This window comes from Thamnophis sirtalis, unplaced genomic scaffold (assembly GCF_051295495.1).
Source record: "Thamnophis sirtalis isolate CommonGarterSnake01/CBP01778 unplaced genomic scaffold, rThaSir2_p1.2 scaffold_6, whole genome shotgun sequence".
NCBI lineage: Eukaryota > Metazoa > Chordata > Lepidosauria > Squamata > Natricidae > Thamnophis > Thamnophis sirtalis.
The window spans coordinates 129410649-129425229 of NW_028261386.1; the positions used below are offsets into that span (position 1 = coordinate 129410649).

At 42.9% G+C, this 14581-nt stretch overlaps 1 protein-coding gene across 6 annotated transcripts in view; it reads left to right on the plus strand.

Moving 5' to 3' along the window:
- DST (dystonin) overlaps nucleotides 1-14581 on the plus strand; it is a 410298-nt gene that overhangs the window by 51241 nt on the left and 344476 nt on the right. For 2 of the 6 annotated variants that reach the window (XM_087718941.1, XM_087718943.1), the window contains exon 1: nucleotides 2597-2746. The exons of 1 other annotated variant lie outside the window; for it this stretch is intronic. In XM_087718941.1, the coding sequence (XP_087575067.1) occupies nucleotides 2656-2746 (91 nt within the window). In that variant the 5' untranslated portion in view covers nucleotides 2597-2655. Of the gene's footprint in view, nucleotides 1-2594; nucleotides 2747-14581 lie in introns of those variants that run through there. 3 more of the 6 variants (XM_087718942.1, XM_087718944.1, XM_087718939.1) reach the window with 2 other exon arrangements.

A 14581-nucleotide genomic window follows, 5' to 3' on the forward strand; every position in this document is an offset into this window, starting at 1 on the left:
TAGATAGATAGATAGATAGATGATAGATAGATAGATGATAGATAGATAGATAGATAGATAGATAGATGATAGATAGATAGATGATAGATAGATAGATGATAGATAGATAGATAGATGAGAGAGAGAGAGAGAGAGATAGACAGATAGAGATAGATAGATAGATAGATAGATAGATAGATAGATAGATTGTGTGTGTGTGTGTGTGTGTGTGTATGTATTTGGGGAAAAGGCAAAACTGGTTCTCCTTGTTGTCATGGCCAGCCCAAGATGTGTGTGTGTGTGTGTGTGTGTGTCTGTGTGTTGGTTGTAGGCCACTTCAGCTGACTGCTAGTTCAGCAGTTCAAATCTCACTGGCTCAAGGTTAACTCAGCCTTCCATCCTTCCGAGGTGGGTAAAATGAGGACCCGGATTGTTGGGGGCGATATGCTGACTCTGTAAACCGCTTAGAGAGGGCTGAAAGCCCTATGAAGCGGTATGTAAGTCGAACTGCTATTGCTATTGCTATTCACCTCCATCCTCTCCGAACGGGTCAGAGGCTTGGCGAGGGGTGGGAAGGGAAGAGGGACGCACCGAGTTATTCTTGGCGTTGCCGACAGCGTGTCCAAAGCATCCGAGAAAGGGGGGGGGAGCCGGAGCGGAGGAGGCGGCCGCTCAGCAGAGGCGCTGTGCCTGGGAAAACGAAAACAACCGCTCGCAAAAGCACCGAGGACAAAAAAAGAGAAAGAGCGGAGAGGGAGGGCTGGGTAAATACAACGCCAGCTCCCTACCCACCAAGCGGAGAAAGGAGGAGGAAGCGCGTTTTTAATTGCCCTTAAAAGTACCCAAATCCCGTTTGGCCATCCGTGGAGGAGGCAGGTTTTTCCCCCCTCCCTCTTCGGAGAACGGGAGCTTTTTGGGAAACGGGGGAGGAAGAGAGAAAGAAAGAGGGTTGGAAAGAAAGGGAGCCTCGGCGGTGGGTCTGGTATGTGAGTGACAGCTGTTTCCAAAGGGGGGAAAAACACAATAGCAATAGCAGTTAGACTTATATACCTCTTCATAGGGCTTTCAGCCCTCTCTAAGCGGTTTACAGAGTCAGCATATCGCCCCCAATAGATAGATAGATAGATAGATAGATAGATAGACAGAGATATAGAGATAGATAGATAGATAGATAGATAGATAGATAGATAGATAGATATAGATAGCAATAGCAGTTAGACTTATATACCGCTTCATAGGGCTTTCAGCCCTCTCTAAGCGGTTTACAGAGTCAGCATATTGCCCACAACAATCCGATAGATAGATAGATAGATAGATAGATAGATAGACAGAGATATAGAGATAGATAGATAGATAGATAGATAGATAGATAGCAATAGCAGTTAGACTTATATACCGCTTCCTAGGGCTTTCAGCCCTCTCTAAGCGGTTTACAGAGTCAGCATATTGCTCCCAACAACAATCCGGGTCCTCATTTCACCCACCTCGGAAGGATGGAAGGCTGAGTCAACCTTGAGCCGGTGAGATTTGAACCGCCGAACTGCAATCAGCTGAAGTAGCCACAAAACCTGGCTCCGATGGTGCTTTGAGCAAAACGGGGGCGGATGGAGCCTAACTCCGATTTGACTGCGCTCCACCCGTCGTTGGTGCGTACTCCTAGGTTGCAGCCGCTGAGTAGAGGAGGTGGCCACAGAGCCAGCCTTTCTATCTATCGTGCATCGACGAGGATGAATCTTAATAGCAGTTCGACTTATATACCGCTTCATAGGGCTTTCAGCCCTCTCTAAGCGGTTTACAGAGTCAGCATATCGCCCCCAACAATCTGCATCCCCAGACTACGTAATACATTCACGAGTACATCTTCTTCCCCCACCCGGGCTCTTGTATACTACAACCACATTCAAGCCCCCCGATTCCGGCGATCGGTTAAGAGGAGGCGAGGGCGCCACAGCCCCCCACTCCACCCCCGAGCCCCTTTCCTATCAGACCGACGGGCTCCGTGTTCCGCTGTAAAGCGATAACTCGAACCCTGGTCCAGTGTTTCTCAACCTGGGCAACTTGAAGATGTCCGGACTTCAACTCCCAGAATTCCCCAGCCAGCGAATGCGAATGCTGCCCAGCGAATGCTGCCCAGCGAATGCTTGCTGGGGAGGGGAATTCTGGGAGTTGAAGTCCAGACATCTTCAAGTTGCCCAGGTTGAGAAACACTGCGCTTGGTCCCTTCGAGCCAGGCGCTACAACAACGCGGGTGGACTCCATCCAGCGCGCAGCGATTTGCAAGCGAGGAAAAGCGAATGCGGCAGAAGCCGAAGCCGCGCGGGTTGCGGGAGGCCGTTGCGAGCAGAGCCGGAGCGCCTGGAAGGGTCACCTTCCAAAGCCGGCCGGAGGCATCCGTGAACGCTTCCCCGTCGACCGTAGAAAGCCCGTGAAATCCGAGAAGGGAGGAAGGGAAGCCTGTCCGCCCGATTGGCGGCACACACGTGCTCCCACGCCGCCGTCGGGAGGGGAGGGGGGGCGGCTGGGCGTTTCCTCGGTCCGCGGTAGAGAGCCCTCCTTCCCTCCAGCCTCCCTTGCGCCTCCCTCTCCCTGCCTTCCTTCTCTCCCTCCGAAGGCTTCCAGGCGGCCGGGAGCCTCGGCGCGACCTGATCCGAGGCAGGGTCCCAAAAACTTGGAAGCATGGCTGGTTTTGTTTCTCCTGGGGGTCGCGCCTACACCGAGGAGCAGGAGTACTTGCAGGCTTACGAAGATGTCCTGGAGAAATACAAAGGTAAATAGTCTTGTGCCCAAGGAGTAAAGGATCCATGGGGGGGGGCTGCAGTGCTGATGATCTGGAGTGGTGATTGCTTTTTTTTGGGGGGGGGGGCGTTTGCAGAGGAACAGGTGGGGGAATCCGGTCCCTGGGACTATAGAATCTCAGCAGAAGAGAGGTAGATCCTGCTGAGATCTCTTGTCTTGCAGAAGTGGAGGGATCCTTAGAAGTTGGGAGTAGAGGATCCATGGGGGGGCTGCAGTGCTCAGGATCTGGAGTGGTAATTGCTTTTGGGGGGGGGGCGTTTGCAGAGGAACAGGTGGTGGAATCCGGTCCCTGGGACTATAGGATCTCAGCAGAAGAGAGGTGGATCCTGCTGAGATCTCTTGTCTTGCAGAAGTGGAGGGATCCTTAGAAAGCACTTAGAAGTTGCTACGTTTTTCATCCCTTTCTGGGATGAGAAAGACAAGGTTACTGGCCTGTCACTGAGATGATTCAGTCCTGCCTTATATTTGTCTACCAGTTTTCATTTTTGCATCATTGCTGTCAGAATAACTTAACTAATTCTGGCAAAGTAGGTCTTCTCTCTCTCTCTCTCTCTGTCTCTCTCTCTGTCTCTCTCTCTCTCTCTCTCTCTCTCTCCCTCCCTCCCTCCCTCTCTCCCTCTTTCTCTCTCTCTCTCTCCCTCCCTCTCTCCCTCCCTCTCTCTCTCTTTCTCCCTCTCTCTCTCTTTCTCTCTCTCCCTCTCTCTCTCTCTCCCTCTCTCTCTCTCTCCCTCCCTCCCTCCCTCTCTCTCTCTTTCTCTCTCTCTCTCTCTCTCTCTCTCTCTCTCTCTGTCACACAAACACACAATCCTTTATTGTGGGAGCGATAAAGCCAATTTAAAAATAAAAATGCACGCTAACACTTTCCATTGCCATGCCTATCTGTGCTTAAAACTCCATCCTGTTGAAGCTCATAGACAACTTAATGTTAGGAGGATGACTTAGCATCTTGCATTGGGTGAGGGCAACAGCAGAAGGCCTTTTAGGAAAGAAAAAAAAACTCCCTGGAAATTTTAATCTGCATAGTGAAATTCATTTACTTCTATTTGTTAAAAAAGCTGGCTTTAAAGCCCTCTTACGAGATACGAATAAAACTGTAGATTATTGCTAGATATTCACTTGAGATAAGTAGATTTCCTCGTAATATTTAAAGCAATGAGATTGAGGCAATGCAATAGGTATAACCAACATTTATGGCAAAACTCAAATATTTTGTGGGCCCCCAGCTCTTTTATAAATTGTATCTGTAACACTTAACAGCTCTTTGTGCCAGCAAGTAGTAAGAGAAAGACTGGAAGATTGTATTCACGTTAAGCAGTCTTTTAAGTGATGTCTGTCAATAGCTTTTAAATGACATGACAGTAACCCTTTTTAGTATTCATTACTGAAAGAAAAAAAGAACACCATCATGTTCAATCTTCAATCGATTTGAGTAGTTATAGTAATCTATAGTGAGTCACATAGAATATATGGAACATTAAAATGTATTTGATGATTCCTTTGTGTCTAAAATCAATTGTGTCTGTGCAATGATGGGCCATGTGCTACATCTAACAATTAAATAGCATTAGACTTCAATTAGCTAAGTTTTTGCTGGACTGGTTATAAAGGAGGAATATTGTTACTGTGGTTCTCTGCTTTAGTAATAAACATTGACCTATTCAGTGTAATAGTTCTAAACCCGTATAACACCTTTTTTAAATTTAAATTTTCTTTCCAACTTCCAAGTTACCAAATTATGATAGTGTAATTCAGTGTATAATGAAAACATTGAAACTTTATAAATTAATTGTAAACGGTATGACAATAAAAAACCCTGCAATCCTTTGTATGTTTCCTTGAAATTAAACCTCTGCTCACTTATTTGTATTAATTGTCTCGTTTAATTTATCTCTTTATTACTATGTAAGAATTCTCTGCATTCCTGGTCAAAGATTCTGAAGGCTCTGTACCACCTTGATTTTTACGCACGTTGCACATATATTCCCATTGATCGGTTATTTTCCTCCATTTATGTTGTAACCTCAGGGATTACAGAAAGTCCTAACAGTTGTGAATCACTTGGACACAATTATGAAAGCATTACAGTGGGCCTGGGTACACATTCACTGTCTAGGATTGCATATTCTTATTATATGTGTCTAAATATTGATGGGATATTTTTTTGCTTCTAACACAGTGATAGGTCAAAAAGAAAGTTGCAAATCCAAATTCACTTTCTATTAATAATAAAAGTTGTAGCCATGCCAGTTCAGTAGACTTGGAATAGCACTGTGGTGTGGCTAGAGTTAAACAGAAAACATATCTACGTTGGCAGAACCCCAAAGAACTGGGGAGATCTCTTGCTGAATTAAGGGATGTGAAATCTATTGTGTATCCAAATTATAGCATGAAATTGTTTCTAGAAATTGTGGGATGATCTGTTACTTTTTCCTAGATAGAATATGCGCTGTTCTCCCAAGAACCGTTTCAGGCAGGGACATGATGTCTTGACATTTGAAAGATAGAAGAAGCTTTACAATGATAAAAAAAGAACAAGGATTATCTAGCCTAAACCTCAGCAAATCCTTATTCTCTTTCTTCTTTTTAAATGGTTGATCATGGATGACGTTATTTGAAAGTTTGGGAAATATTGTATAAGTCACTTGGAAAACACCCGTATAGGCTTTTGGACTCACAAAAATGGAAAGAAATGGAAAAGTCATTACAGAATAATGTAGTCTCAAGCCATCAGTATGTCATTGATGACTTCACTGGAATAACCTTGGATTGGTTACTGACCCAATCTTCAAAGAATAGCTATAATGCATACTATCGATAGGGAGTAGCATTTCATATAATGTTGAATATACTATACCTTGTAAAGTATTATTCTATCTTTTATCTAAAAGATAGGAAGTTCAGCTTCTGCTTATGCATTCAAGATATAATCACATGCTTGTTTTTTAAAAATCTCCTTAAAGTACTCTTGCACATTATCAGAATACTATGTTTTGTGCAGCCCAGCTGTTAAATACTATAACTAGCAGTGTCAGCTGTAAAAACCTGACTGCTGATCTTGTGGGTGGGAATCACATGACACTGAGCATGATTAGCAGATGACTATGATTTCAAAATCATATTCAATGAGGTTTGATAGCTTACTGATATTTAAGGTGGACACCAGAGGTGGGTTCCTACCAGTTCGCACCAGTTCGGTAGAACCGGTTCGTCAAATCTACCGGTTAGAGGAGGTTCCACCAGAAAGCAGGCCACACCTACAGAAGAGGTTCCAAATTTTTTTTGAAACCTACCACTGACACCCACACACACAGAGACTCACATAGAAAGAGAAAGAGAAAGAAAGGAAGAAAAAAAGAAAAATAGAAAAAAGAAAGAGAAAGTGTGCGATTTCTCTGCGGGTCGTTCATGCTTAATGCTTAGAGTTAAACAGTTTGTTTTACTGATCTAATTATATGATTAATCATTACTTCTGTTGTATACATATTCCAGCACAGCTATGCATGCCTACACGTATATTACAACAAAAGTGAGAGAGAGATGAAAGAAAAAAAGGAAAAAGGGACAGAGAGACAAAAGGAAGGAAAGAGAGAGAGAGAGAGAGAGAGAGAGAGAGAAAGAAAACACATGGCCGGCAAGCCACTCCCACCAGGTCACATGGCCAGCAAGCCACTCCTACAAAGGAGGCCACACCCACAGAGTAGGCTCGAAATTTTTTTGAAACCCACCACTGGTGGACACCACATATGTACATTTCTACAGTGGCTTTAAACATAAAACGTAATGTCTGTCTTGCTAAGTAAGATTTAGTTGTGGCAATCTAGACCTGACAATTATTCCACCATCGTGATAATTAAAGAACTATGAAAGATGTATTGGGATTCATGATGAAGTCACCAATTGGTTGCATCTGATACATTAACACAGTGTTTCTCAACTTTGGTAACTTGAAGATGTCCGGACTTCAACTCCCAGAATTCCCCAGCCAGCGAAGGCTGGCTGGGGAGTTCTGGGAGTTGAAGTCCGGACATCTTCAAGTTGCCAAGGTTGAGAAACACTGTATTAACATTTTTGCTGTTTTACACACAAGATCTCTAGAGCAGGCGTGTCAAACTGGCGCCCCTGCAGGCCGGATGCGTCATATGCAGGCCACACCCACTCCATCTCTCTGACGTGGAAAAAGTCACAAAACATCACGTGGCGGAAATTTGATGCCGTGAGTTTGACCCGTGCTTTAGAGCTTCTGATGAAGAAAAATTTGACCATCTCAGAATTAAATACAAATACAACCCCTTATTCATGAACAGAGAATTGTAGCTGCTTTGCTCTTTCTCTGGAAATGCTTTTTGAATGCTACTGCCTACTTAACTTTCATCTCTAAAAGACAGCATTAATTTTGTCGGTGGTTCAAAATCAAAGTGACGGAGCAAGATGCCATATTTAAATTAGGATGTAACCAAACCATGTCTTGAATGAAACATTTAGCTTAAAAATCCCAATAGTCTCAGAGTATATTCTTGACAGTTTTCAGTAAGGAAGTAGAGTCATGTGGGAGCATAGAATTTTTTATTTGCAACATATTTGCATAGACTTTCGCTTCATTTACAATGTATTTATTAGTCATACATGCCCTTGAGCTGAAATAATGGTTTTACCATGAGACCTGGACCACTTATGAGAGAGCCGAGGTGGCGCAGTGGTTAAATGCAGCACTGCAGGCTACTTCAGCTGACTGCAGTTCTGCAGTTCGGCTGTTCAAATCCCACCGGCTCAAGGTTGACTCAGCCTTCCATCCTTCCGAGGTGGGTAAAATGAGGACCCGGATTGTTGTTGGGGGCAATATGCTGACTCTGTAAACCGCTTAGAGAGGGCTGAAAGCCCTATGAAGTGGTATATAAATCTAACTGCTATTGCTATTGCTACTTATACTAAAATGACGGAAGCTTGCTAATTAAATTTGGAGATGAGAACCAATCCAATTTTGTTGAAGAAATCATGCACCAATTAAAAAGAGTTTATCCTTCAAATGAGCTCACGTTTAGAAAACTTTCTTCCTTTATGAATCAGTTTATTTGGAATAAAACATTTCCTCAAGTCTTAGTTTAATTGGGACTGATGGCCTTGGCAATCCGTGACCTCTCAGCCTCATTCCCCACCATTAAATCTGTAATATGAGCATAGTATAATGATCTGATAAAGTCATTTTAAAGAATTAGTGAGATAAGGATCCTGCTATCCAAAGCAAGAAACTAGGAAACATGGAATTGGCTACTAATCCATCAAAGGTTCAAAAGAAGGTTTATGCCCTTATTTGATGATAGGACCTTCATACAATAATGCTGATATTTCCTCCAAATCTTTGTAGCCTTTATTTTAAACAGTATGGTGCAAAGGAACTGTGGATAACGATAGGGACACGATTAGAAGGATTATCAGGAGGTTCTGGTGAGGGATGCCTAACATGAACCTGAATTACTGTGGGTTCATGTTCATTTTCTGTTTATTTTAGAATCTCAGATATGGCGTATCACAACATTTTTTTCCTTTCACGGAGCTGGGGTGGGTGTGGCCTGTGCACGATGCATCTGGCCGCCAGTTTGGCATCCCTGCAATACATCATGATTAAAATATAGTTTAGTATGATACATTCAGTCAGAGAACTAGGCACTTATTTTAAGTGCCGAGGTGGTGCAGTGGTTAGAGTGCAGTACTGCAGGCCACTTCAGCTGACTGCTATCTGCAGTTCGGCGGTTCAAATCTCACCGGCTCAAGGTTGACTCAGCCTTCCATCCTTCCGAGGTGGGTGAAATGAGGACCCAGACTGTGGGGGCGATATGCTGACTCTGTAAACCGCTTAGAGAGGGCTGAAAGCGGTATATAAGTCGAACTGCTATTGCTATTGCTATTGCTAAGTGGTGAAACCCAACTAATACAAGTCAAAGTGCTGAATTTTCTTCCCCACTCATTGTCTGAAGCAACAAGATCAAAAATACTTTACCTACAGAGTTAGTAACCTAAAAGTATATTTTCCTATAATGTATACCTGTAATATGTTTTTTTAAGTTAAGTGCACTTATATGAACTCTTGGTTAAAAGAGTATTATCTATGAATTCACATCGTTGCATGCCTGGAATGTTTTTAACAAGACAACGCCTTGGTTCTTTTTCCCCTTTGGGAGAAAATATTTCATGCAATAGATTTTATATTCAATTTTGAAAAGCAAAAGAGAGCACTATTGTCAGCCTCTGCTTTGCTGCTGCTTCGGCTGCCATTGAAACGGGGATGGGGGGCATGGTATTTGGGAGGGGACTTGTGCTGGAGGAAGATTCTGGAGTTTCTGCTGCCTGTCTTACTGCGCATACGGAGGAGGTTTCCCGCCAAGGCCAACGGCACGACATTCCATCTTGGTGATGCCTTTCGAAGTTATCTCGCACCTGACACTTGGAAGAATTATGATTGGACTGTAACTGGGATGCCGAGGGGTGGGGAATGGGTTATTCTATATATCATTTGCTTTCACGCCTAAATAATCAGTCTTCGCTTTGCTACGCTTCTAATCATTTATAATTAGTAAAAGTACACTTGATTTCTATCAATGGAGTCTCGTGGTTTTCTTTCCTAATTATTCAATGGAGGAGTGCTGACAACTATTTAAATCATAAACGGTAAAATGTAATACTAAAATATTTGGACTTTGCAGGATTAATATTATTCAATGTGATACAATGGATTTCTTAAGTTTTGGTTTTCATTTGCTTTGCATACATCCTGCCTAAAGAAACAGTAAGATACAGGGCAGTGTTGCCGAATCTTTTCAGCACCGAGTGCTGAAATGGGAGTCTGTGCATGCACGTGATGGAGCGCCGGAAACTGGAAGAGCAAATCCCCGGCATGCATGTGCGTGCGTGCTGGGCAGCTCAGCTTCCAGTTTCTGGCGTTGACATGGCCGCCTGTCACTTGGTCTTCTGGTTTCTGGGACACATGCACCACCTGGCCGGCACACGTGTGTATGCTGGAAATTGGAAGCTCAGCTTCCCGGGGCATGCATGTTTTTCAGGGAGCTGCTCTTCCGATTTCTGGTGGTCCCGCAATGTGTGAAGACCAGCTGGCCGGCACGCATGTGCATACCGGAAACCGGAAGCTCAGCTTCCCAGCACGTCCATGTGCTCCAGGGAGCTGCCCTTCCGGTTTCTGGTGGTCCTGTATGTGTGAAGGCCAGCTGGCTGGCACAATGTATGCGCCAGAACCCAGAAGAGCAACAGGCGATGGCTGGCGTGATCAGACAGATGTGTGCCACTTCTGGCATGTGTGCCATAGGTTCGCCATCACTGATATAGCGTGTGCTATGACAAAACCTGAGGATGTCCTTAGAAAAAGACTCTTCAGATTTGCATCAGTTTGTTGATGCACAACAAATTAGCTTGAGAATCAAAACTTAACTGGACAAAATTCTTCCACAGGAGAATTACTGCTGTATTTCTTGAAGGTTTAAAAATATGTTTCCAAAATAAAAATGAGACCCCTTTTTTTCTGCAATTTATATTGGTGGCTTAATACTTTGGAAGTGAAAGGTTAATGCAGAACTCTCTTGCTTTTGTAAGTCTTATCAGTGTTGAGAAATAATTCTACAATTATGCACGTGCAAAGATATATATTGGCATTGATTATTCCGATAGATAACTGGAACCATCTGGAACAATAGGCTCAGGTAACATCTGGAAAATGAACTTACAACTAAAGACTCCAGCCATTGATTTATAATAGGTATTTTACATTGGAATGGTATTCTTTGCCTGCAGCCTTTAAAAAAAGATCTCTTGATAGTCTGGGCAATGTGAGATCTTATAGCACAGAATGTGAAAGCGGCATTTAAATCATCTTGATCAGGAATGAAACTGCAGAATACGACTGCAAGAACATGATCTGTAGAAATGTGCTGATTCAGTGAAAGGAGTAGAAGAAGCAAGCTTTTTACTACATTTAGCGCCTGGCAATTTTGCTTTTGTTGTATTTCTAAATAAACGCAGGTGCTTAAAAAATGGTAGCAAGAATACATGTTGATTTCTTTAAAAGATTACTGTGATGGGACTGAAACCTCGTTACTCTAAGATGAACTTACAGTACCCAGTTATGCTGGTTGTGACATTTTATACCAGTCGGAGCTAAAATTAGCTCTGTTCTTCATCTGGGAGAAGCAGGCATCAGACCTCTGTATACACGGCTGAATTAGGATAGCCTTACTCAGACCTATGGCTCTTTATTGGTCATACAGATTGGGAATCTGTACATAGGGCTCTCCATGCATGCAAGTTGGAATGATGGTTTATAGAGCACAACTTACTTTTGATTAAATAAAGCTCACTATTGAATTAACATACTAAAGAGATTTAGTATATATATAGAACCATTCTTTATGTGATTGACACAGTGGTGGGTTTCAAAAATTGTTCGAACCTACTCTGTGGGTGTGGCCTCCTTTGTGGGCGTGGCTTGCCACCCATGTGACCGGATGGGAGTGGCTTGCCGCCCATGTGACCGTATATGAAGATGCCGACGACACTTGTCAGAACCACCTTAAATGACCTCACACACAGCACTGGCATGCATAAGAACAGGATGTAAACTTGTTTTTTAAAAGGCATCTTTGGTTTGCGTTAAAACAACTTCAACACACGCAATGTTCTGATTGCACCACAAACACAGCAGTCATCCTTACCTTTCACAGAGGCACTGAGTTTTATAAATAGGAGCATGATAGTGTAGAATAATCATATCCAAGGACCAGTGGTGGGTTTCAAAATTTTTTGGAACCTCTTCTGTAGGTGTGGCCTGCTTTCCGGGTCCACTGGTGGAACCTCTTCTAACCGGTTCGGTAGATTTGACGAACCGGTTCTACCGAATAGGTGCAAACTGGTAGGAACCCACCTCTGGATTGACAGATATAGTACTGTCGTATCACAGCTCTGGTATAACAGTAATGAAAATATAGATGGTCTAACAATTCTTTTGCCATGGTTACCCTCCAGGTAACCATGTTTGTGACTATAGCGCCTTAGCAGAGCAAAAATAGCTTAATTATGACTAATTTGAATTATGACTAATTCAAAATAATAATCTAGCTGCAAAGATCATTCATGGTGATTATAGCAAAACAAATGCTAGATGTGCCTATTTTAGGCAAAACTTTCATTGATTTTCATGATAACCACCACAAGATTAATCACTTAAACAACTTCATATGAGATAAGTGGCTTATACTAATATTCAGAGAACATAAGAAGAGAACATAAGATGGTGTTCTATCCATGAATAATCTAGTAAGATTAACTGTGAGAATATCTAAAAACAGCGTTGGCCGAGAAAAGAAAGCATTTCCCCCTATTTATCCTGTAGCTTGATATAGAGCAGGGGTGTCAGACTCAAGGCCTGCGGGCCGGATGCGACCCACGGGGTGTTTAGATCTGGCCCACGGGACTTCCCCGGGAACAGTGAAGGACCGGCCCGTGGCGCCTCTACCAGTGAAAAAGAAGCTTGGGACCACCGCACACAATCCTCTACTCGCTAGCAGAGTGTTTGGGCCCCCACAGGCACCCCCCACACGAGTGATGTTGATCTGTCCACCCCCTTTTGGCCACACTCACCCTGCCCCCCCTCCCCGAGGTCAAACACGCCCCTAATGCGACCCTCAATGGAATCGAGTTTGACATTCCTGATACAGAGAATCAAAATGTGGAAGAATATTGGAAAAGAGCCATTTTAGTATGAAATATTTCATGCTTCACAACTACATTACAGAAATTCTGAAGTTTTGCCTATACCTTTTTTCCATTTCAATAAGATAGCTGTATAGTGCATATTTTACATTATAGCTTATTTTCTGTTACCACACATGGATACCATAATTTCCGTTGCAATCTTTTTCTTCCTCATCCTGTCCCTACTTGCTAACCAGTAAAAATACATTCATCAAGTGTTACTATCAACATTTAAAGCGGTTGCAAAATAAAGTAATCCGAAAGACATTTGAAATAAGACCGATCACTTCAATGAATAGCACTGAAGTGTTGCAATTCCAAATCATTTTGATAACCATCTTAATCTATAACTGCTGGTAAATCTGTAATTATTGTTTGAATGTGTTGTTTAAACAAGGCGCTTAACATTTTCATAGTACAGCCAGATCTTAAAATGACATCATAATGCCAAGGGTGTCCACAGTGGGGTGAGGGGGCCTCAAGAATATCAAAGTGCCGGATGGGGTGCCAGTCAAAGTTCTGCCTCTTTTTATAGCAATAGCAGTTAGACTTATATACCGCTTCATAGGGCTTTCAGCCCTCTTTAAGCGGTTTACAGAGTCAGCATATTGCCCCCAACAATCCGGGTCCTCATTTTACCCACCTCGTAAGGATGGAAGGCTGAGTCAATCCTGAGCCGGTGAGATTTGAACAGCCGAGCTGTAGAACTGCAGTCAGCTGAAGTAGCCTGCAGTGCTGCATTTAACCACTGCGCCACCTCGGCTCTTTTTGCATGCATGCTCTTTACATGCATGCAATTTGCATGGCAACATTTAAAACAGACAAAGCTTCACTCGCCTGCTCACACCTAGCATTTTGAGGCTGTTCACTTCCAGGAATTACTGTTTCTTTGATTAAAATAATTGAACTAGCACAATAAGATATTTAGTATATATAGAATCATTCCTTATGTGATTGACGGATACAATACTGTCATATCACAACTCTGATATAGCAGTAATAAGAAGAATACAGATGGTCTTCCAATTCTTTTGCCATGGTTACCCTCCAAGTTAACCATGTTTAAGGTGACCAGATTTTAACATTGGTAAAGAGGGAACCATTGACTGGGGGGGTGGGGGTGGGGTTCTTGATTAAAAATTTTTTTAAAAAATGGGACTTTTTAAAAACGCCGCGGGACGCAGGACAAATTGTTCAAAAGCGGGACTGTCCCGCCAAAAGCGGGACGTCTGGTCACCTTAATCCATGTTGCACATCATGTTGATCTGTCCTGCGCTTAATTTATATTTCTACTAGCACTTAAATATTGATCTTTCTTTTATTTGCCAGCAATTGGGGGGTGGGGGGAGTTGCCTCCACATTACCAAACTGTTGAATTGAATCTTAACAGCATTGCAGTTCTGAAATATGCTCCTAGGACAAAGCATGTTTAATATCACCAGATTTTTTAGAAATGGTTACTTTTAGGAAAGTACCATTTTAAAAATCGCACTCCCTGACGGGATGATAATCTCTCTTATCCTAGAGCAGCCTAGTTACCTTAGTGTGACTTTGCCAAGATTTTGGTGGTTTTATTTTTGCAGTGAGTCAGAGATGTTTTAAGTGCTAGCTATTGATTTTATTAAGGTTTAAGTGCATAAGGGCAGGATAGCAGCCACTAGCAATGTTCAGTTGGGCTACCTTAGCCTCCATACTTGGGATAAATGTTTCTTCTTTGCTGGTTCTTAATGGACGCCCTTGTGTGCCTTGTGAATCATAAGAATTGTGGGTTTGCAGTCATACGTTGAATGGATAATTCGTTACTTCATGCATCAAGGATTTCTTTATGCATTCTTAGAAATTGCACCGGCATGTTGTGAACAAGAAATATCTTATGTTTTTGATGTTACGAATCTGAAATATGAACATTTTAAATTGTTGGTAACTATGTAATGCCCAAGAGCATGTCAGGAATGCATTTTAAGCAGAAATGGGGCGTGTGTTGGGGTGGTGATTATGCGCTCTTTCTCTCTCTCTCTCTCCCTCCCTCCCTCCCTCCCCCTCTCCCTCACCC